At 39.8% G+C, this 21,824-nt stretch overlaps 2 protein-coding genes across 3 annotated transcripts in view; one reads left to right on the forward strand and one right to left on the reverse strand.

The window, feature by feature from the left end:
• The first annotated feature begins 263 nt into the window (after nucleotides 1-263).
• XPA (XPA, DNA damage recognition and repair factor) lies at nucleotides 264-6,765 on the forward strand. 2 transcript variants are annotated; one of them, XM_070938495.1, is made up of 7 exons: nucleotides 264-329; nucleotides 1,388-1,548; nucleotides 2,281-2,400; nucleotides 2,996-3,101; nucleotides 4,415-4,580; nucleotides 5,498-5,615; nucleotides 6,392-6,765. In XM_070938495.1, exons 2-7 carry the CDS (start codon nucleotides 1,410-1,412, stop codon nucleotides 6,538-6,540), a joined length of 798 nt encoding a protein of 265 aa, XP_070794596.1. In that variant the 5' UTR covers nucleotides 264-329; nucleotides 1,388-1,409; the 3' UTR covers nucleotides 6,541-6,765. The 2 variants fall into 2 exon arrangements, with proteins under 2 accessions (XP_070794596.1, XP_070794597.1); XM_070938496.1 differs by lacking the exon at nucleotides 264-329 and adding an exon at nucleotides 407-425.
• Nucleotides 6,690-21,824, reverse strand: part of LOC139313113 (nuclear cap-binding protein subunit 1-like) — a 29,034-nt gene continuing 13,899 nt past the window's right edge. The window contains exons 15-23 of the mRNA XM_070938494.1: nucleotides 21,315-21,418; nucleotides 20,856-20,975; nucleotides 18,948-19,050; nucleotides 17,347-17,440; nucleotides 16,434-16,537; nucleotides 15,954-16,068; nucleotides 15,238-15,360; nucleotides 14,193-14,306; nucleotides 6,690-8,492 (exon numbers count right to left, since the gene is read on the reverse strand). Coding sequence (XP_070794595.1) covers nucleotides 8,379-8,492; nucleotides 14,193-14,306; nucleotides 15,238-15,360; nucleotides 15,954-16,068; nucleotides 16,434-16,537; nucleotides 17,347-17,440; nucleotides 18,948-19,050; nucleotides 20,856-20,975; nucleotides 21,315-21,418 — 991 coding nt within the window. The 3' untranslated portion in view covers nucleotides 6,690-8,378. The remainder of the gene's footprint in view (nucleotides 8,493-14,192; nucleotides 14,307-15,237; nucleotides 15,361-15,953; nucleotides 16,069-16,433; nucleotides 16,538-17,346; nucleotides 17,441-18,947; nucleotides 19,051-20,855; nucleotides 20,976-21,314; nucleotides 21,419-21,824) is intronic.

A 21,824-nucleotide genomic window follows, 5' to 3' on the forward strand; every position in this document is an offset into this window, starting at 1 on the left:
AGTTACTCTCTTAGCGCAGCTACGATTTGCACTTGAGATCATACAACACCAAACTTATCTTTCTCTTCCGGACTTTATATTGCACACTATAAAGATAATTGTACAGGGCTATTTTTTTTTAAAAAAAAATTGAGAATAATATAAAAAAAAATCTTCCTGTCTCCTTGAAAAGCTATTTTAAATCTCGCGATCTACGGAAGGATGGTCTTTTCTTCATTTTTAAGTCTATGGTCAAAAGCTCCCCATTACACTTCGGTCGGTGGGTGGGAGAGAGGGTGCCTTTTCCGGCGCATGCGCGTTCCGTTCAAGAAGCCAGATCTATACTACCTGTGAGTACTGTAGCCGGTGGTCGTGGCCTCGGAGGGTCCTTCTCGGATTTTCCTGCTTTCCCAAGGCGGGACGCGCGAAGTGAAGACCAAATTTACGTGGGGGCAAGGAGCCCCTTGGCGTGAATAACTGGCGGGTGGTGATGATGGTGGTCAGAGGAGGGTTGTGCCGAGTGGGAACCAATTTCTGTCCCTGCTTGCATCTGGCACCCTGTTTGACAGGCGGCACGGGTTTAACCTTTGCGGGGAGGCGAGTTGCTAAATCTCCTTTGCTGATGTCAGCAAGGAAAAACGACAAAGAGTTGTGACATTTTCAAACCTCGGGAGATTGATCGGGCACAAACGTTTGTGCACTGAAGCTCACTTTATCAGTCATGCCGCCTCTTGGGAGAGGGGATGCATCTCTGCAGTTTTCTTGGCAGCCTTGCAAAATGCATTTTTTTGGTGGGGGGGGTTCGAATTCCAATAAAACAGCCCAAGAATCACCCATCAAAGTAGGAGAGGAGAGGAGAAGAGTTGGAAGGGTCTTTTGAGGGCATCTAGTCCAACCCCTTGCTCAGGCAGGAAACCCTATACCATTTCAGACAAATGGTTGTCCAATCTCTTCTTAAAAACCTCCAGTGTTGGAGCATTCACAGCTTCTGGAGGCAAGTTGTTCCACTGATTAATTGTTCTAACTGTCAGGGAATTTCTCCTTAGTTCTAGGTTGCTTCTCTCCTTGATTAGTTTTTATCCATTGTTTCTTGTCCTGCCCTCAGGTGCTTTGGAGAATAGCTTGACTCCCTCTTCTTTGTGGCAACCCCTGAGATATTGGAACACTGCTGTCATGTCACCCCAAGACCTTCTTTTCATTAAACTAGACATACCCAATTCCAACAACCGTTCTTTATATGTTTTAGCCTCCAGTCCCCTAATCATCTTTTGTTGCTCTTCTCTGCACTTTTTCTATTAATGCCACCCCACCTCACTCCACGTTTTATTAAACGTGCTCAAATTGGTATTTAGTAGTCCTTCAACTATTTTTTTTTTTTATTCTCTGTCTACCCTCTTCCCATTTTTAGATGAGCGATTCTGAATCTGGTCATGGATCCAAGTGCTACCCAAGGAGAAAAAAACACACTCTCCGAGACCATGAAGGCAAAGATTGAGAGGAACCGTCAGCGGGCTTTGATGCTCAGGCAAGCTAGACTGGCGAACTGGCCCTACCCTTCTCCTGGCGAAGGTTTGCCGTATCCTGTTATTGTGCCATATATGGGGGCAAGATGACAGAGCTCCTGTTAGTTTGTGTACTTTATAAGGAAGTCATACGAAGAAGATGATGTAGGGAAGTTCTTAAGACTCTCCCTAATAAGTTGTACATTCTGGGAAATTAAATAAGTTTATTGTAAAAAGGGCCGCCACCTTCTTTTGCGGTGATTGCACAGAGAAGCTAAGACGGGATCCCATAATATTCTCTGCCTTACTAGGCCTTTCATTGGACTTATATTCACTGCCTGCACTCCATATTATTAAGGAAGAATGTTTGTGGAACAAACTACGGTGAAGGATAATTTATTGACATCTGAAGAAAAAATGTGCATTGACATTATTGACTTATTGCTAGGTAATACCAAGCCAGTGTCATTCTGTATTATATTATTAGCAGGAGGGGCCAACCCAGCCACTTGTGCTTCATTCAGTGAAGTGTAATTACATAAACAGTGGCTTAGTGAATATATGGACTCACTCATATCTTCCCAGTTTGTTTTATAAATGTGATCTGTTGCATCAGTTTGAGGTGGATACGAGATGTGTAAATGTATATATTTCTAGACTGTGGTCTAAAAGTGTTGAAGTGTTGAAGTCTCTTCAGTGACTGAAAGTAGTTTATATAATGAATGTTATAGAGTCATTCCAAAACAAAGTCATTTTATTTGAACAGGTGCACAATTAAATTGTTACTTTATCTTTCCAGGCAGTTCAAAAGTTAAAGTACCTTCAAAGACAATAGATACAGGAGGAGGGTTTTTTCTGGAGGAGGAAGAGGAAGAAGAGACAAATCGACACCAAACTGAGAAAATTGTGCATCCCCCTGGTAATTTGTGCTTTATTTTGATAAGTGCCTGAATAAGCAAGACATGGGAAATTTTAGTGGAAAAGAGCCATACGTTCTTGCTGAATATCTGTGTGTCCATACTGATGTAGGCAGTATTCTAGGTTCAACATTGGTTAAATAAGAATATAAATTTGCTAATTTAAAGTTGTCTGAGAATTAAAGTGAATGTGGATGGAGACAACACGTCTAGAGATCACCAGATTGAAAAAAAATTGCACTATTGAGTCAATAATTTGTTTAAAATGATTCTGGGCAGCATACAAAGATTGAATTCAAAGTTACAGAACAATAACCCATGTTTTCCAAGGTAAAGAGTATCATAAAACCAACAGCACAGCTTGCCTAACCTGGAAAAGCAAGTTAGTTAGAACTTATTAGTTCTAATAAGCAGTGCTTATTTTTTTCTCAAGGGAATAAAACACAATGAAATGTCATTTCCAAGATTCCAAAGTTTATTTTTTGTGTTTGTGTGTTTGTATTTCTTGTTATTGTTACTTTACTATTTTGGATACATTTAAGATACATTGGATACATTAAAATTGTTATTTTTGTGCTTCTGTTCTTATTTTAATAGGTCCAGTATTAGAATTTGATTATCTAATCTGTGAAGAATGTGGGAAGGAATTCATGGACTCATATCTCATGAACCATTTTGACCTGGCAACATGTGATAATTGCAGGTACGGCAATTTTGTTTTTGTACATTCAAATCAGTTCTGACTTCTGGCTACTGTGGATTAAGAATGACTAAGTAAGTGGATTTAGTGTTTAACAAATGGTTTCATTTTGTTTGTATTGCAAAAATTTCTAGCTCGACGTAAAAAATAAATATTTAAGCCCAGTCATTTGGAGTTTGGCAGCATCAAATCAAATCAAATCAAATCAAATCAAATCAAATCAAATCAAAACAATCAATTAAAAAATACAATGACATTTAACAAGTGTATTTTTGGATAATCAAAAAGGAATAATCAAAAATATTTTTAAATGTATACCAGCCCCCTAAATGTTGGTAGTATGCATATTATGCAAATGAATAATTTAAAAACCATACATTTTAACAGAAACTGAATGTATAATGTTATATCTCCTTTTGCAAGAATATATTCAATTGAACACAGTGGCATTTACTTTATAAAGGTGCATGTAGAAAAAGACTAAAAGGTTGAAATCTCAAATACACTTAGATTACAGTATATATATAATGTAATCCGTAAATGTATTTAAGATTAGTATATTGTGTATATTGTGTTGTCTTTATACATCATTGTGGACATATTTCCAATGTTAGTTAAGTATAGATACATATAGAAGTTTGAGCATAATCAAAACAGATTTAAGCACTTGTAATAATCCTGTTAATTTCTGTGGGACTAATTTAAATGTTGCACCTAATTAAATGGCATTGATGCATGCACATTTGGAAAATATTCCCAGGAAATCTTACTTTCTAGTAAGTGTGTTTAGGATTCCATTTTAAACTGTCAAATTTGTGCTTATTTCTATCCAGTGGAATGTTTGAAGATAAAATTCAGATTACATTGTGATTGAATTAATATTGTGCATGCTTAAAAAATGATTTGGAAGAAGTGTTTGACCTTACCCAAGCATGCTTTTTAATGTTCATTTAATGCACCCTTTTATACAGGCTTCCACACAAGCTTGAAAAAAGAGGTGATTTAAGAGGTGATTTAAATATTCTGATCATTAAAGTTCTTTTTTTTTTTTTTTGTTCAGCTTCATGTGGAAGTTGGGAAACAGAATTGTGTTTTTATAAAGTTTGAAGCTCTTTTTCCAAATCATTTTCAAGGCTTTTGTTGTTGTTGTTGCATAGACCAACTTGATATTTGATGTGCTTATAATATGTACCACTGAACATAAAAATACAAAGTTAAGAATTAGGTTAGATAGTGCTGTAACATATACTGTATATTATTTGATATATGCAAATACATAGAATGCATTTTCAGGTTGAATTGGGATCTCATTTCAGAGATGTTGAAAACAAACATAAACTCTTAACAAGGACTGAAGCAAAGCAAGAGTATCTTCTCAAAGACTGTGATTTAGACAAGAGAGAGCCAGTGCTTAGATTCATTCTGAAAAAAAATCCTCATAATCCACACTGGGGTGATATGAAACTTTATTTAAAACTACAGGTAATTGAATCTTGTCCTCTTAATATTTTTCTTCCAAAGATATGACTTCTTGCATTCAAACAACATTTCACTTTTTCTCATGGTGAACGTTTAACTATCTGATTCAACTGTCTCGATTTTTGTTGGTGATGGTGGTAGGTTATGTGGGAGCTGAATTATATCAGAATGTGCCTTTCTACTGAGGGAAGTTTTCTATCAAAAGGGAGGAGAGGGGAAGGGAAGGGGAGGGGAGGGGAGGGGAGGGGAGAGGAGAAGAGAGGAGAAGAGAGGAGAAGAGAAGAGAAGAGAAGAGAAGAGAAGAGAAGAGAAGAGAAGAGAAGAGAAGAGAAGAGAAGAGAAGAGAAGAGAAGAGAAGAGAAGAGAAGAGGTCTTTTTGTAACCTGCAAAATCTGTTCTAAAAATTTGGAGAACCCTTCTGTGGAACTAATCTTGTTGCTACTTCCAGAGACTTTCTGAATCTGTTGCACGATTGCCATGCTGTTTCCCACAAGCATTGATTTCTATTATAGTATTGCCAGGAGGAGTAAATGGGACCACTTCTTTGTATGAAGTGCTATTCTTCCATGAAAAGAATGGCTTCTTAAATAAAACAACCCTTTCCCCAGGGATACTGAATGAAAATAGTACTAAGTGAAGATAGTACTATATTCTTTGCTAAAGACAGCTAGCTGAGAACAAGAGCCCTTGCTTGTTGAACAGCAGCCAGCACAAAGATGGGGCTGGGACATTACTTTGTATAAGGTTTGTCCAGGAGAACCCTGCCTCCCAGGGTTCTCCAGGAGGTCACATACAGAAAACCCTTTGTTACCAGCTACTTTCCCCTGGCTTTTGTAGCCCCTATACAATAGCCCTAGCTGATCTAACGATTTTGTTTCCAGTTCCCTAAATTTTACTCAAATGATGCTTGGCATTTACAGGTAATTAAACGTTCCCTTGAAGTTTGGGGTAGTGAGGAAGCATTAGAAGAAGCTAAAGAAAACCGCCAAGATAACAGAGAGAAGATGAAACAGAAAAAGTTTGATAAAAAAGTTAAAGGTAGGTTACAAGTTGTAGTTGAGTGATACCAGTAAACCTCCCTGTCCCTCTACTTTTAAGATCGAAGGACAATGTACTAGTCTACACAAATTAGCTTTATTTTTTTTAAAACCCACCATTCTTGGATTCCACTTAGCCCCAGTATATTTGACTCAAAAGTGAAAATGGTGGGTTGATACAACTGTTTATAGTGCAGCTTTTTAAAGAGCTTGCCAGTCAATGTTGGCTCAAATATTTCAGAAGTGGCTTGCCATGATGTGTTTCCCTTTGGTTGAATGAGAGTAACCCAGCTGACTTTGTGCCTAAATCAAACTAGAAGTCAGTTCTCTTATTAGTGCTTACCTTTCAAAAAAGAAAAGGAAAGCTAACTTGGGGGGGGGGAGGAAGGATGGCAGAATTGTCAGGGAAATTGGAATTCTGCAAGTAGCCAACCTCTACTGATAGCCAGTTTTATTGCACTCATCATACTCTTGGTGGCTGATGCCCCACTGGCTGAAAGATTAAGGGGCTTAATCTATGAAATCCAGGGAAAGAGTTATATTCTTTTGTGTCTGATTTTTATGATCACCATTTTCTAATGGACTTTAAAATTCACTCTAGATTCATTCTAGATTCATTCCAATTCCATCCGTACCTTGTCTTTCAAAAACAGAACATTAATGAAGTCATTAGGATTTAGACTCTCCTTCAGAGCACATGCAGACTGTCATTGGGGTTAATTGATTTTATTTGTGTGTGACTGTGTTTTAATGATTGTGCTCCTTCTATTGTATTAGAATTACGGCGAGCTGTAAGAAGTAGTTTATGGAAAAAAGACACAAGTATCCACCAACATGAGTATGGAGCTGAAGAAATGATTGGCGATGATACGTACAGAAAGATCTGCAGCACGTGTGGTCATGAATTAACCTATGAAAAGATGTAGTGCGGCTTGGATTTACATTCAATGCATTTTTGTATTCAAGTGTTTATGTAATGGATCACATTCTTTGTGTCCTATTTTGCATACCCTAACCATTATCCAGAAGTAACTGAAAATCTGGTAGAAAAGAGGCATAATAATCATCCTTTTATAAAAAAAATGTTACATTTATTGAATAATAAAAATATTTAACTGTATAATACTTACACAGTTAAATGCTTATCTGTATCACTGCATGCATTCTTAACATTTTTCATATATATATCTACAATAGTTTGTGGGTTAGAAAAAACAGTTTCCAATTTTGAAAGTCATAGACATATACATTATAGAATATAGAGAAAACACACCCTTGCACTTGGTTCTTGCAACTTTATTGCTGTGGAGATAGTGGCTGCATCAGAGAACATAATATACCAAAATGTGGTTTGTGTGGTTTTGATTTAGTGTTATTTCAACACAATCACAAACCTGTAAGCCCCCAAACGTCAGACTGAGCTAACGATTGCCATGGAGAATGCTACTGGGAGGGTTGAAGAGTTGCTAGGAATGTACAGCTGACCAAGTTAGTTTGAGGCCCTGGAGGCTAGAGCAGTATGTAATCTCCCTACCTAGTTCTTCTTAAAGGAACACATAATATTCTGAGGGAAAACATCTGGGCCTTGCCTATGTTGGTAAATGAGTAGACTTTAGCAGTCTGTGAACTTGCTTTTCATTAACTGGCTGGATGACATTAGCTGTTCATTGTGCTGTTTTGCCTATTAACAATAAATGGGAACACTAAGAGCCCAGCAATTCAATGCTGAGCTATATATATTTTCTACTATTAAGAATAGGTCTTTAAGTTACTCTCAAATGTCTTGCTCGCAAGATGTTGATAACCATATTGGCAAAGCCAGCCTTGATCTAATGACTTGGCTTATCAAATTTATGAGTAAACACAAATAAATAAAAAGAAGCACAACAGCCCTGGTTGTCTTCTTGGTCTAGGCCAGAGGTCTTCAAACTTACATAGCATAGATGGCTGGAGAATTCTGGGAGTTGAAGTCCACAAGTCTTAAAGCTGCCAAGTTTGAAGACCTCTGGTCTAGGCCCATGAAACAAAAATACGCTTTCTCCAGAGTAATCAGACAATCTTGAGCTATGGAAGGCAGATCAGGCTAATTGATAGGTTTTATTAAGTCCCTTAATGCAACTTATATCTGCATTACAAATGAGCAGCAAGGATTGTTGCTTCAGTAATTATGTTTGTTTCTATTCTGTGTGACCCAAAATAAGTACATTAGACCAATATAAAAAAAAGTGTTATAATTTCAATTATTTTTCACACAACCATGATAATTCATTTTGATAGCAAACATACCCAAAAGTTCTTAGCAGACTTGGCCATTTAAACATTCATATATTTGAGGCTTCTATTTCTTATGAGCTTTGAGCATTACCACCAGAAAGGCCGTCCTCAGACACATTCGTATGTTTTGAACTTGTTTCACATTATGGAACCTGCTGCATGATATGCAAGAGGTAAACAAAGAGTCACATCTATTTATTGTCTTCTATTTTTAACTTTTATACCAACAATAAGAGGGCACAAAAGGGAGGCTATGGCAGAGTCAACATTCAATCCATTTCAAATTTAGAAATCCACACATTATTCCATCCCAAACATCCCGGAATCATAACTAGCATAAGGCCCCTACTGCTGAAAATTTGAGCACTATGTAGCTTATCTAGCACAGCACACTTTCAGATTATTATTTTTTTTCTTTTCTTTCCCATCAAAGTCTTAAGTTTAACAAGATGAAATTAAGTCCTGTACAAAAAAGGAAAAAAAAAGTAATTCAAGTTTGGAGTGCACAGAACTGCTGGAATACAGCCAATATGTGATGATCCAATTCTGCTGTAAATAGAAGGTTCTCCAAGGTCACCATGTACTGTTGGATGATCTGATGATGCTACAGACACAAAAAAGCATTTTGGTTAAGCTTGGAAACAACGTAGCATGTTAAATAAACCATCTTTTAAAAACTTTAGTATCTTGTTTGTACTTGCCAGTTGTGGCTTAATACTGCAAGTTTGATTTGTATGATAGGAACAGCACAACTATACTATACACTATGTGCAATTCAAGTCAACACAACTAAAAATAGAACCTGGTCTGGAACCATCAGGAAAACCAGAGTGGACAATCTTGATTATGAAATCCAGTGTCATATGAGCCTTGGTGGTGCAGCAGACTAAAGCACTGTTAAGTAACACCAGCTGTCTCCAATTACTGCAAGTTCAAATCTCACCAGGCTCAAGGTTGACTCAGCCTTCCATCCTTTCGAGGTAGGTAAAATGAGGACCCGGTTTGTGGGGGCAATAAACTGACTTTGTATAAAAAAGAACACCGCTGGGGGGGGGGGCAAAAGCCCTACTAAGCAGGTATATACAAAAGTATGAAGGCTATTGCTTAACACATTGTAAACCGCCCTGAGTCTCCGGAAAAGGGCGGCATATAAATCGAACCAATAAATAAATAAATAAATAAATAAATAAATAAATAAATAAATAAATAAATAAATAAATAAATAAATAAATAAATAAATAAGAAACAGTAGGTTTATAACATGCTAACTGCTTTTATACAGAAATAAAAGATTAATTCATTGTAAAATATTATTTACTTAATATCTATCAGCCTACCACTTCCAGAGCACTGTAAAATGAAGGCAATAAAAACACTGTATAAAATAAACAGAAATTAGAAACAGAAATCATAAGATTCATAAACTTTAACTCCAGAAATCCATCTCCAGCTACAAGCCTGTACAAATAAAACAAAAAGTCTTAATTTAATCCCATGTAAAACTTTATCTAAGAGAGCTTTCCTTAACCATGTCAGTACCACTGTCTAATGGTTATGGGATGGTCATCTAATTTTAGATGACAGACTTGAATCTTGCATTTATTTAGTTATTTAGAATCTGAAATGAGCATTTGGGAGGCATAGCTAATAAAAGCCAATTCTGGGTAAATAAAGGTTTTAGAGACGACAACAATCACCGTTGGGCCCAGCATTTGACTGACAGAAAGTTTGGCTGATTAAGTGGAACTGTTAGCTAGGCTACCTGTGTGCTCCTGGTTAGCTAAGGTTTCTCAGAAGATGATATGTGGTTGGATCCTGACTTTCTAACCGCTGCACCCCGCCGCAGGGAGGCGGGACCGACCAGGTGGTTCCGCCCCAGGCGCCTGATGGACCCTGATAGGTTCCAGATGGAGCTTGGGCCATTTCCTGAGACTCTGGCTCATGACTCGACTGAGGACCTGGTGGCCGCCTGGGATAGTGCGGCTGCCGGGGCCTTGGACCGTGTCGTGCCTTTGCGGCCTCTGACCCGGCACCGAACTCACCTAGCTCCTTGGTTCTCCGAGGAGCTCAGGGAGATGAAGCGCCGGAAAAGACGCCTGGAGAGTAGTTGGAGGACCAGTCGCTCCGAATCCGACCGAACACTGGTGAGGTCTCATATTAAGACCTACCTAGTGGCGATAAAAGCGGCGAAATCTAGTTATTTTGCCGCTCTTATCGCGTCATCAGATAATCGCCCGGCCGCCCTGTTCAGGGTGACCCGCTCCCTCCTCCATCTGGAAGCGCGGGATGACCCCTTGCAGGGTCGAGCCGAGGATTTTGTGCAGTATCTGTATGACAAAATCGCTCAGATTCGGGAAGGACTGGCCTCTGACTGGGTATGTCCGGATGGGATGACTGAGGCAGGTCTTGAGAGTGTTATCTGGGGGGAGTTCGATCCTGTGGCTCCCGAGGACATGGACAGGGTCCTGGGACGGCTGAACGCGACCACATGTTTATTGGACCCGTGTCCCTCCTGGTTGGTTCTGGCTTCCCGGGAGGTGACACGAGGCTGGCTCCAGAAGATCGTTAACGCTTCTTTGAGTGAGGGGGTCCTGCCGGCCGCTTTGAAAGAAGCGGTTGTGAGGCCCCTCCTCAAGAAGCCCTCTCTGGATCCGGCTGTTTTGGCTAACTATCGTCCAGTCTCCAACCTTCGCTTTGTTGCGAAGGTTGTTGAGAGTGTGGTGGCGCAACAGCTTCCCCGGTACCTGGATGAAGCTGTCTATCTAGACCCGCTCCAGTCCGGCTTCCGGCCTGGGCACAGCACGGAAACGGCATTGGTCGCGTTGGTGGATGATCTCTGGAGGGCTCGGGATAGGGGTTGCTCCTCTATCCTGGTCCTGTTAGACCTCTCAGCGGCTTTTGATACCATCGACCATGGTATCATGTTGCACCGGTTGGCGGGGTTGGGGGTGGGGGGCACCGTTCTGCGGTGGTTCTCCTCCTACCTCTCTGACCGGTCGCAATCTGTGTTGACGGGGGGGCAGCGGTCGACCCCGAGGCACCTTGCTTGTGGGGTGCCACAAGGGTCGGTCCTCTCGCCCCTTCTGTTCAACATTTATGTAAAGCCGCTGGGTGAGATCATCCGTGGCTTTGGGGTGGAGTTCCATCAGTACGCTGATGACACCCAGCTGTACATCTCCACCCCAGGCCACCCCAACGATGCCCTTGAAGTGATGTCCCAGTGCCTGGAGGCCGTGCGGGCCTGGATGGGGAGAAACAGGCTCCGACTCAACCCCTCCAAGACCGAGTGGCTGTGGCTTCCAGCGTCCCGATATAGCCAGCTGACGCCATCGCTGGCTATTGGGGGCGAATCACTCGCCCCCACGGAGAGGGCTCGCAACTTGGGCGTCCTCCTGGACGCACGGCTGTCTTTAGAAGATCATTTGACGGCCGTGGCCAGGGGGGCTTTTTATCAGGTTCGCCTGATACGCCAGCTGCGCCCCTTTCTAGATCGGGACTCTCTACGCACAGTCACTCAGGCACTAGTCATTTCCCGCCTGGACTACTGCAACGCTCTCTACATGGGGCTCCCCCTGGGGTGCACCCGGAGGCTCCAGCTGGTCCAGAACGCAGCCGCGCGGGGGATTATGGGGGCGACGAGGCGCTCCCATGTGACACCTCTCCTGCGCGAGCTGCACTGGCTCCCAGTGGTCTTCCGGGTGCGCTTCAAGGTGTTGGTGACCACCTTTAAAGCGCTCCATGGCTTAGGGCCGGGGTATTTACGAGACCACCTTCTGCCACCAATAGCCTCCCACCGGCCAGTACGCTCGCACAGAGTGGGCCTCCTCAGGGTGCCGTCCGCCAGACAATGTCGGCTGGCGACCCCCAGGGGGAGAGCCTTCTCTGTGGCGGCGCCCACCCTCTGGAACAACCTTCCCCCAGAGTTACGTATAATAACAGACCTCCGGATTTTTCGTCGGGCCCTGAAAACCTATTTATTTCAACAAGCTGGGCTGGCCTGAGTTAAATTTTAAATTGATTTTAAATTGGGTTATCTTAATTTCGGCCAAAACATTTAATTATTTTAATATTGTTCTTAAATTTTGTATGCTTTGTTTTTATCTTGGCTGTGCACCGCCCTGAGTCCTATTGGAGAAGGGCGGTATAGAAATTTAATAAATAAATAAATAAATAAATAAATGATGAATCTATTCTTAAGAGAAAGTGGTGGAACCACTGATTAAAAAAGGTAATGTTGCCTCAAGATGCCATTGCTAAATTTGATTGTTTTGGGTACCATAACTTTAATTTTATTTCCAATTTTCTCTTCTTGGGGAAGCTTGTTAAGAAAGTACTTCTACTGCAGCTTCATAGATACCTTTGATCACAGGATTCTTCTAGATACTTCAGGGATTAGAAGTGGAAGGCAGTTCTGCCTTGATCATTCACCTTCCTCCAAGGTTGGTTTCGGTCAGGGGAGAGAGATCTAATCTGCAGCATTTTATCTGCAGGTTTCCTCAGGATTTGGCACTCTCCCCATTTCTATTTAATACGAAGCTGCTGAATGAGGTCATCTGACAGTGCAGTGTGGGGTATCAAACTGGGTGCTAATGATACTCAGATCTACACCTCTGTTGTTGGCCTACCAACTGATGCCACTGGTGGTTCTATCAGAGAGTCTGGAGGCTGTGGTTGGGGAAAAATAGGATTTAGCTCAACCCTGTAACTGGCTGTGAGTCTTAGGGCTCCTTGAATCAGGACCACATCAAGAAACAGACTCCACATGAAGATTAGAACTAGACAAAAATACACTATAAATCTTACAAGTCTGATTGTGCTTTACCTTCCCTTCCTCTGAGCCCCTCCCATTGAATCAGGGAACAGTCTCCTGAGCTGCTTCTATATACTATTTTTGTTTCCCAGAACTTAAATAATTTTGGAAAATAGCATCCTTCCGAGACATTGCAAGAGGGGAACCCACTTCTAGAATTGTGTGAAGTGCCTCTGTAGAAAGACCCAGCATCAGCTGGGTACATATCGTGCAGTGGTTAGAATGCAGTACTGCAGGCTAATTCTGCCGACTGCCAGCAGTTCGATTCTCACTGACTGACAGTTGACTCAGCCTTCCATCCTTCTGAGGTTGGTAAAATGAGGACCCAGATTGTTGGGGGCAATATGCTGACTCTGTAAACCACTTAGAGCAGGGGTGTCAAACTGGCAGCCTGCGGGCCGGATGCTTTGCGGAGCTGGGGTGGGCCTGGCCGGATGCAGGCCAGGCCCAACTCAGCTCCACAAAGGGAAAAAACATCCCATGATGGCAATGTGACATAGCGAGTTTGACACCTGTGACTTAGAGAATGCTGTAAAGCACTGTGAAGCTGTATATAAATTAAGTGCTATTGCTACTCTTTCAGAAAAGCAATCTCTGGAAGAGGTAAGTGGAGCAAGGCGTGAGGGCAGGGAGGAGGCCCACTGAGACCCAGTGAGGCTGGATTGGGGAGGGAACATAGGCAGGTGGAGGAAGTTGCAGTGTCCTTGCCAAATGTCCCAATTTTTACCATGTGATTGAGGGGACACTATAATAGCCACAAATTTGAGGACAGGACTTAAGTCCCTTTCTTTAGCATCAATGTAATTTCAAACGGTTACTGAATGAATGGTCATAAGTCAAAGACTACCTCTATTGGGTTTGCTCTTGGCTACTATCATAGGTTTTTGATGTCTTGTTCTTTGTATTCTGATGTATACTGTTCTTTGTATCCTTTTTAATATGTTAGTTGCATAGAGTCACATCTGTGCGGTGGGCAGCCATATAAATTGATTAAATAAATCAATATCAGAAAAATAAGATAAAAATGTCCCAAATAACAGATATATTTTGTGTTGACTGAATTTCTAATGAAGAAAAAAAAATTAGTCTGATCTTAAGTACTAATATTGATCTAGAAAGTGCTATGACTTAATTAGTAACAGCATGTCAATGATATAAAACCAGCTATACACATAATTATACAATATATTTGACACATTCATCTCAGACAGGTATTCATTGTCTTCTCCTCTGTATCTGTGTGCAGCAAATAAGTCTACAAATGATTTAACATATGCACACAGCTTTACCTAAGAAAACAACAAAAATAATACAGCTAAAATCCAAGCTCAATTTGGGCCAATAATGAACAAAACATTACAAAATGACAATACTCTGTTCAGGCTTTTGAATCAAGTTGCTATGGAGAAATTGCTAATCAACAGTGCGAAGATTTGATTTCTAGATAATCTCACTTTCAATAACCACATGCATTCTGACATAGATAAGACTTACCTGTAAGAAGATTTGCTGCAGCCTCTCTATACAGTTCTTGTACCAAGGTGTAATTACATCAATCCCCCCTGCTTCAGTTCGTGCTAAATGCTCTGTTAGGATCATAATGAAACGCTGGAAGGAATAAACAAGATGAAATTATTGGCTTTGGATTCATGGGCAAGATGACTTTTCTTTTGAGTAGGGGTTAAAAGCATCTCTGAATTAAGTAGGGAAGAGTTTAGTACAGAAGGACAGCAAACATGGATTCAGTACAGATGGCCCTCGACTTACAACCACAATTAAGCCCAAAATTTATTAAGTGAATTTTGCCCCATTTTATGACCTTTCTTGCCACAGTTGTAAAGTGAACCAGTGGTGGGTTGCTACCAGTTCTTCCCGGTTCAGACAAGCCGGTAGCGAAGATGGTGAGGTGAGAGCGAACCGGTTCGCTCTGACCGTCAATTGGGCCCTCCCACCCACCCCTGCGCTATACCTACCTATATTCGCTCATTTTTAGTCCAGCTGATAAGCGCGGCAGAGTGGATTGCCGTGCCTCAGCTGTTCTGAAATTCAATGTGCTTGCGCGAAGCGAACCGGTGGTAACACCGGTTGAAACCCACCACTGAAGTGAACCACTGCAGTTAAATTTATAACACGGTTGTTAAATAAATCTGCCTTTCCCACTGACTTTGCTTGTCAGAAGGTTGCAAAAGGTGATCACATGATCTCAGGACACCGCAGCCGTCATAAATATGAACCAGTTGCCAAGCATCCAAATTTTGATCACGTGACCATGGAGATGCTGCAATGGTTCTAAGTATGAAAAATGGTCACACATCACTTTTTCCAGTGATATTGTAACTTCGGTCATTCAATGAACTGCTATATGTCAAGGATTACTTACTTGAGGTTGACTCCTGTTATTTCTAAGAACTTGCTCTCAAATGTACAGAATTTTAATTTAGAACCTTATGAAGCTGAAACACTTGTTTTAGAATTTTGCAGCCATGCTAACGTTTTAAGATTGCTTTTTTCACGGGTCCATCAATATGTCTGCTTTTACCTGAAATATTACAAGGAAGAGGTTTTTTTGTTCACTTTGAGCCGATTCAACTTTTTCTTGCAAACGTTCAATCTGTTCTTCAAGGGGCCAATTTCCCCGTTCATTGCTTCTGACATCATCACGCTGAAGGGAAAGGATTGAAATTTAAATAGTAAGCACAAAGGTAGAGAAAGCAAATAAAAATAAAAATAAAAATCAAGGGTAGGACTTTAAAGAACTATAAATCAATCATACTCAATTATATGGGGGAGTTAACAGCAGTAGCACTTAGACATATACCACTTGAAAGTGCTTTTACAGCCCTCTCTAAATGGTTTACAGAGTCAGCATATTGCCCCCAATAATCTGGGTCCTCATTTTACCACCCTTGGAAGGGTGGAAGGCTGAGAGACTCGAACTGCCAAACTGCAGGCAGACAACAGTCAGCAGAAGTAGCCTGCAGTACTGCATCCTAACTACTGCGCCACCACGGCTCTTATCATTGTGGTTTTATCATGGCATGGAGATGCAAAAAATTTAAATTATCCAATGAAAAATATTCAAAAATAAGAATGTCTGAGCCATGGACACAATAGAATGATGATCATCACCAATTTTCTGTCCTGCTGCCCATCTCTGCCTAGCTCAGCAAAGCAAAGCAAATCTTACATTCTTGTAGCTAATGAAATACGTTTCAAGCCATATTTCTTCATACCGGCATGAAAAAAGGTACTTACTCTTTTGTGTTGCTTGGCTAATCTTTCCTTAGCTTCTTCTAGCTCCTTTTGGATCATCATCACATGCTTGTTCATCTTACGAATGGTAGAGTGTAAGATCTCCCAAATGTAAAATCTAGCAAGAAAAGAAGCAAAGAAAACTCTGATATTCGGAGAAAACATTCCGATTGTTGTCAGCAATAAGGCTGATACACACTTGTAAACCTGAGCTTTTCTCAGATAACCGAAGTGGCCCAAAACATAAAACACAACTGTACACCTTGCACCTCCTAATCTTGCCTCTGAACAGAAATTTCAGAATCATAATTCTCTAGTTCTGCAAAATTTCAATAAGATACATAAGGGTATTTACTTTCAGCAAATATTTTTAATTTAAGCAAAATCCCCCTTATCAAGGTCACTCACTATGAAAGGTAATTCGAAGCATAATCTGAAGATTATTTAAAAAAAAAAGTTATGAGGGGCTTGACATTTATTTACCTTGTAAAATCATGAGATAGCTCTGGAGAAAAAATCCAGTTTGCCACTGCAGCACAATCCACAATCTGTGTTCGAATCATCTTATCCACCAGTACAGCAATCATCTGTGCAAATGCAGAAACTTTGCTCAGTTCATCAGTCCTGTGTATTGCCATCTGGGCACAACTTTTAATACAAAATCACAGACTAAAATCCCAGTTTACTGAAACTATACAGAATCCCTCAAAGCACAGCCTCTCTATAAGATTCAGCGCCTAAGCTGTGCAGACCATAATTATTTATGTTAGGAGGGCCACTTATCATAACTCCCCATCAAGAATTACAGATTCCATCACATTCACATTTTCTGGGGAAATCTGAACAATGGAGGACCTTTAAATAATTTACTTTTTAACTTTTTCTCATGGCAAAGCAGAGAAGAGGTGAAGAGGAAACCATCAGCTCAGGACTGCATCTCTCTACAAACACATGAGCAGGAAGACCATTCCTAGAGACACAAAGGACACTCTGGAACATTCCTCCATTCCTGCTAAAAGGCACAGAGATTTCTGTCAATGTTTCTGTCCACTCTTCCCTTGACTGAGCCCAGAGAATGACTGTCCATGACTGAGCTAGCTTTGGGAGGAGATTAAGAACTGCCATATAGATAGATGTAGACAATTTCTCTGGTTTTAATCTTATGAAACAATAGATAACATAAAGAAAAAAGTGTCAGGCCTTGTTCAACAACATAAACTAAATCTAACTCAACAAAGGAGGTTTAAATTTAAAAAAGGGAGGGAGAGAGGGAGGGAGGGAGGGAGGGAGGGAGGGAAGGAAGGAAGGAAGGAAGGAAGGAAGGAAGGAAGGAAGGAAGGAAGGAAGGAAGGAAGGAAGGAAGGAAGGAAGGAAGGGACACTATAAATATTTTTACCTGAGGATGATTTTTCCATACTTCATACATAACTCTGAGAACATGAAGCTTCCCTTCATCACTTTCAGCCAGAGTTTTGAGGATTTCTCGAAATCTTATTAGAACAGAAATGAATAACCCAAGAATGTTAAGGAATACATGTCATTCATTCTTACAGATCAGTTCTTATGTAACCTCGTAATGCAACATGGGTTGAAATGGCAAAAGTGAGAGAAAGAGAAGTAGACTGGTCTAGTCTCCCAAGATCATTCCGAACTCTGGATTTTTAGAGAAAGGAGCAGTATCAACATGTTGACAAAGAGCTCTGTAACCCAGCAGTTCTTCCTGCTACCTTGACTAGCTATGTATTTAGTGGGGGATAAGAGTTTTATGGAACCCACCTCGTCTGCAAAATCAATACCACCATTAAACCCCTCTCTCTCCCTCACTGTAGCTGAGTTAGAGATAAGAGAATTTTTTTTCCAAAGCAATGAGGTGAAAAATCTGGCTTAATGCCCAAGTCTCACAAAAGGTTTGTTCCAGCCCTTTGAGGTAGTCAAGATTTGAATGCAAAGTCATAATGTTTAATACGACTTTTGTTATAGGGTTAAAGTAACAGGATCTTGCACCTCTGAGTGTGTCTTCCCCACCTCCCTGCCTTTAACCTAAAGAGAGCTAGACACAGTCAAGTCTTGAGGCACCTCCCTCAGTCACAGGAGGCTAAGAGGCAGAGGAGGTAAAGCACAATCAGACTTCCAAGGTTCTGTTACTATAACATACCTTAACAAAAGTAGTTTGGTCTTCTGGTTGAGTTGATTTCTTGGCCTGGTTTACATGGGGCTGACATTCTCTCCTTGTATAATTGGACCGGTCATCGGCTTTTTCTTCAGAGAGGTTGTTTTTGATTTTGCCAATGTCCACGTTCACTACACCACCGCAAAATCTAATGTACAAAAAGGTTTTTCTTCTCCAACAGTAATCGTTTGGATTTCCCCTGGATCTCCATTGGTCGTTCTTGTTAGGCTGTGTCTTGGGACTTAAATGTATACAGGGATAATGTATTGCTGCAGATCACAAGGAGGTGAGAAATGACCGATGAACTTTTTGTTGATGCTGAAGTTTAAGAGGAAACTCCTGACAATGCAAAACTAGGCAGAAGGACCCAAGGATCAGAGATTATACAGGAATCTGCCTGTTTAAAATTGCAAGTTAAAGAGAAGTAGTCCCAAAGGTGCTTTTTCAAAAGGCAAATGAACTTTCTTTGTTTTTCCTTGAAGACGTTTTGCTTCTCATTCAAGAAACGTCTTCAGTTTTGACTGAACCAGTCAGAACTGAAGAAGTTTCTTGGATGAAAAGCAAAACATCTTCAGGGGGGAAAAATCAAGAAAGTCCACTTGCCTTTTGAAAAAGCACCTTTTGGACAACCATGATCTGGATGACTGAGAAGCTTCATAGACATTTAAAGAGAAGTAGACAATATAGCTAATTTTTAAAACAGTCGTTAAATAAAAATCATATTTGCTTCTGGCCTCTTTTTTGTTAACATTACAAAACAAATAAAAATAAAATGGCAATAATATGAATGCATTAACAGATTAATGTACTTAATGATAAATACTTACTTTCCCAGAGCACTGAAAGAGTGACTGAATGACTTTGATGCTAAGTGTAATAGTGACTGGACAAAAACTTCTATTTTTAAAGGATTGAATGAGAAGCCTTCATCTGGAAAACAAAGTTACAAATAAGTTTGAATTCAAGCAATATGGGCACTTATTGAAGGCTGAGAAAGACTGAGAATTTTTAGTTGACCTTTCTGGGTGAAGAAATTTCATGAATTTTCTTATCATATCCATTTTCTAAACAAAATCCAAATATCCCCTATTAAGTTTTAAGCTGAAAATGTTTGGTTAGCACTGTACTAATAACTGACAAAACAATAAGCACATTAATCAATACTGGTTAAAGATCATATCCATACTTTGGATCCATTATGCAAAGACCTAGTCTTCTAGTTAAGACTCTAAGGCTAAGGAAAGATGGAAGGAAAGAGATGGACAGAAGTAACATGGATGGACTCAATTATAATGGTGATGGATGCACCATTTGAAGACTCTTAGGGACAGATCATCCTGAATAAAATCTCTCTATAGTATGTGGTCATTAAGGCCACACTGACCTGATGCCCCATAATAACAAAATCAAAGTAAGATATAAACTCTATGCATATGAAAAGTTTGGATGTATAAAACTATAATCCAAGAATGGTTTCCAACTATAATTAAATTCTACATCAATTCTACATAAGATTTACTTTTCAAATATGAGATTATTCTAGGCATCAAGGCATACTCTCATAATTTATTTAGTGGTGCTTCTGATCTTTTCCGTTAAAAACGTATTAGACCCATTCAGCTGTTCATAGACTCAACGCTGATTCAATTTTTTTTTTGAAAGGATATATAGTTTAGTTCAATTTAATATTAAGTCGAATTACGACTTTCAAAAGATGTTCCATTCTATTATAAACCTTTTCCCAGAATTGTTAAGTTTTAAAAATTTCCCACGACATTAAAAAGTGATCCAATCTGTTAATTTCTTTCCAGCAGTCTTTTGAAAAAGAATTAGTCATTTTAGCAATTTTTAAAAAGGTAAAGGTTTCTCTGTCAGTCTTGTTCCATTCTAGGGCACGGTGCTCAACTCTGTTTCTTGGTGTGGTAGTCAACGTTGTCCGAAGACATTTTCCATGGTCATGTGGCCTGCATGGCTATATTCCAAAAGCGCACAGAATGCTGTTACTTTCCCACCAAAGTGGTACCTACATTTATCTACTCACATTTGCATGTTTTCGAACTGCTAGGTGAACAGGAGCTGGACAAGTAACAGGAGCTTACCCATTGCCCGGAGCTCAGGTCTCAAACCCAGGCTGTCAGCTCTCCAGCTGACAAGCTCAGGGTCTTTAACTGCTGAGCCATTGTATCACCTGTTTTAGCAATTAAGTCTGGAATAATATCAATTATTATTATTAGTAGTAATATATTGATATAATTAATATTATAAAATTACATTAATATCACATTTTACTCCAAATAATATACTTACATATAGAATTTCTGTAAGATGCTTTACTACTGAAGTAGAATTTCAGGCTTTAAGTCTGGAATAATAACCAGTAGTAAAGCTTCTTTTAGAAATTCTGTCTATAAGTATGATGTTTGGAGTAAATCTGATATTAACAATATCAACAATAATGCCATCTCATATGTGCCTATAATTTAGGCATACTGTATACCATTTTTAAACTAAAAGAATATTTTCTTGTTGACATATATGGGGTAGAGGTAGATACTAAAAGTCAGGGACAAAAAAAATTCCACTGAGCTAGTACATATTCCCTGTGTGTGCATAACAATCAAAACCATGTACCAGATATGCTTAAACATAGCTAATTTCTCTGAGATTTTTCCATAAATGATGTTTCCATAAATGAAAATTACGAATGGGACACAGTAAATATTAGACAGGCTTACCATCGTTATCCTGATTAGGATTGGGCACATCTTTCAGAATGGTGAAAATTTCATCATTACTCACTTTATTTTTGATGGCAATGTTTAAGCAGAGTGCAACTTTGTATCCAGGAAGAGATTCTAGAAAGATAGGAAGAAGCAAAGTTACCATCTTTGAAGATTGGACACTGTTATATAAAAGACTGCATGCAACACAGTAGAGGGTTTTACATATTTGAGGAACGTTTCAGAAGATAAGAGGCCACATCTTGAAGCAATGCCCCCTTGTGTCATCTTGCCCACTAGGGCTTTGGATGGTCCTTGAGTGACACCATGTTTCTCAAAACCACACGTTTATAGCAGTTTTCTTTAAAGGGATTTATTATTGCCTCCCCACACACACATACCATTTCCCACCAAAAGAAGCAGCATATGCTTCTTTTATATTTTAAAATGTAAAATTATATACTCTCAACATACTGTTACTTTCTTCTCCATATTTATAAATACAGATTGGATTTGCAGGAGTCAAGACCGAAAAACTAGCAGGAACAATATCTATTATTCGCTGGTGGTAGGAAAGCCTGAAAAAAGAAGAAAAGAAAAAGTACATTGAAGAAAGCTGCTCTTGCCATGAAATAGGGCTACAGACACAACCAACCAACCATTCTTAACTTGTCATTCAGTAAAAGATACACGCACTGGTAAAATACTCCAAAGCCGAACCTGAACAACATTCAGAAAAAGTTCCTCAGAAGAACAAGGGCCGTGCCTATGCTATAAGTTGACTTTATAATTCTTGCAATTGCTCAGTATTGGGTTATTGGCTTTAATATGGCTACTGCATTTTGGCAACCCCTTCTTTTGGCAAACTCAAATTCCACCGGTCAATCTACTAGAAACAACTCACACTGACTTTTGAAAGTCAGGAATTAATCCTGGTCTCCTCCAAATCTCTCTTAAATTCCCAAGACAGTGCATAAATATTAT

This window comes from Pituophis catenifer, unplaced genomic scaffold, assembly GCF_029215685.1.
Source record: "Pituophis catenifer annectens isolate HBS135680 unplaced genomic scaffold, rPitCat1.0.hap2 SCAF_2, whole genome shotgun sequence".
Taxonomy (NCBI): domain Eukaryota; kingdom Metazoa; phylum Chordata; class Lepidosauria; order Squamata; family Colubridae; genus Pituophis; species Pituophis catenifer.

Coding starts and splice junctions, on each gene's coding strand:
- XPA (XM_070938495.1), top strand. CDS start 1,410: ATGGATCCAAGTGCTACCCAAGGAGAAAAAAACACACTCTCCGAGACC. Junction 1,549..2,280: donor CTACCCTTCTCCTGGCGAAG/GTTTGCCGTATC, acceptor TTATCTTTCCAG/GCAGTTCAAAAGTTAAAGTA. Junction 3,102..4,414: donor GCAACATGTGATAATTGCAG/GTACGGCAATTT, acceptor ATCTCATTTCAG/AGATGTTGAAAACAAACATA.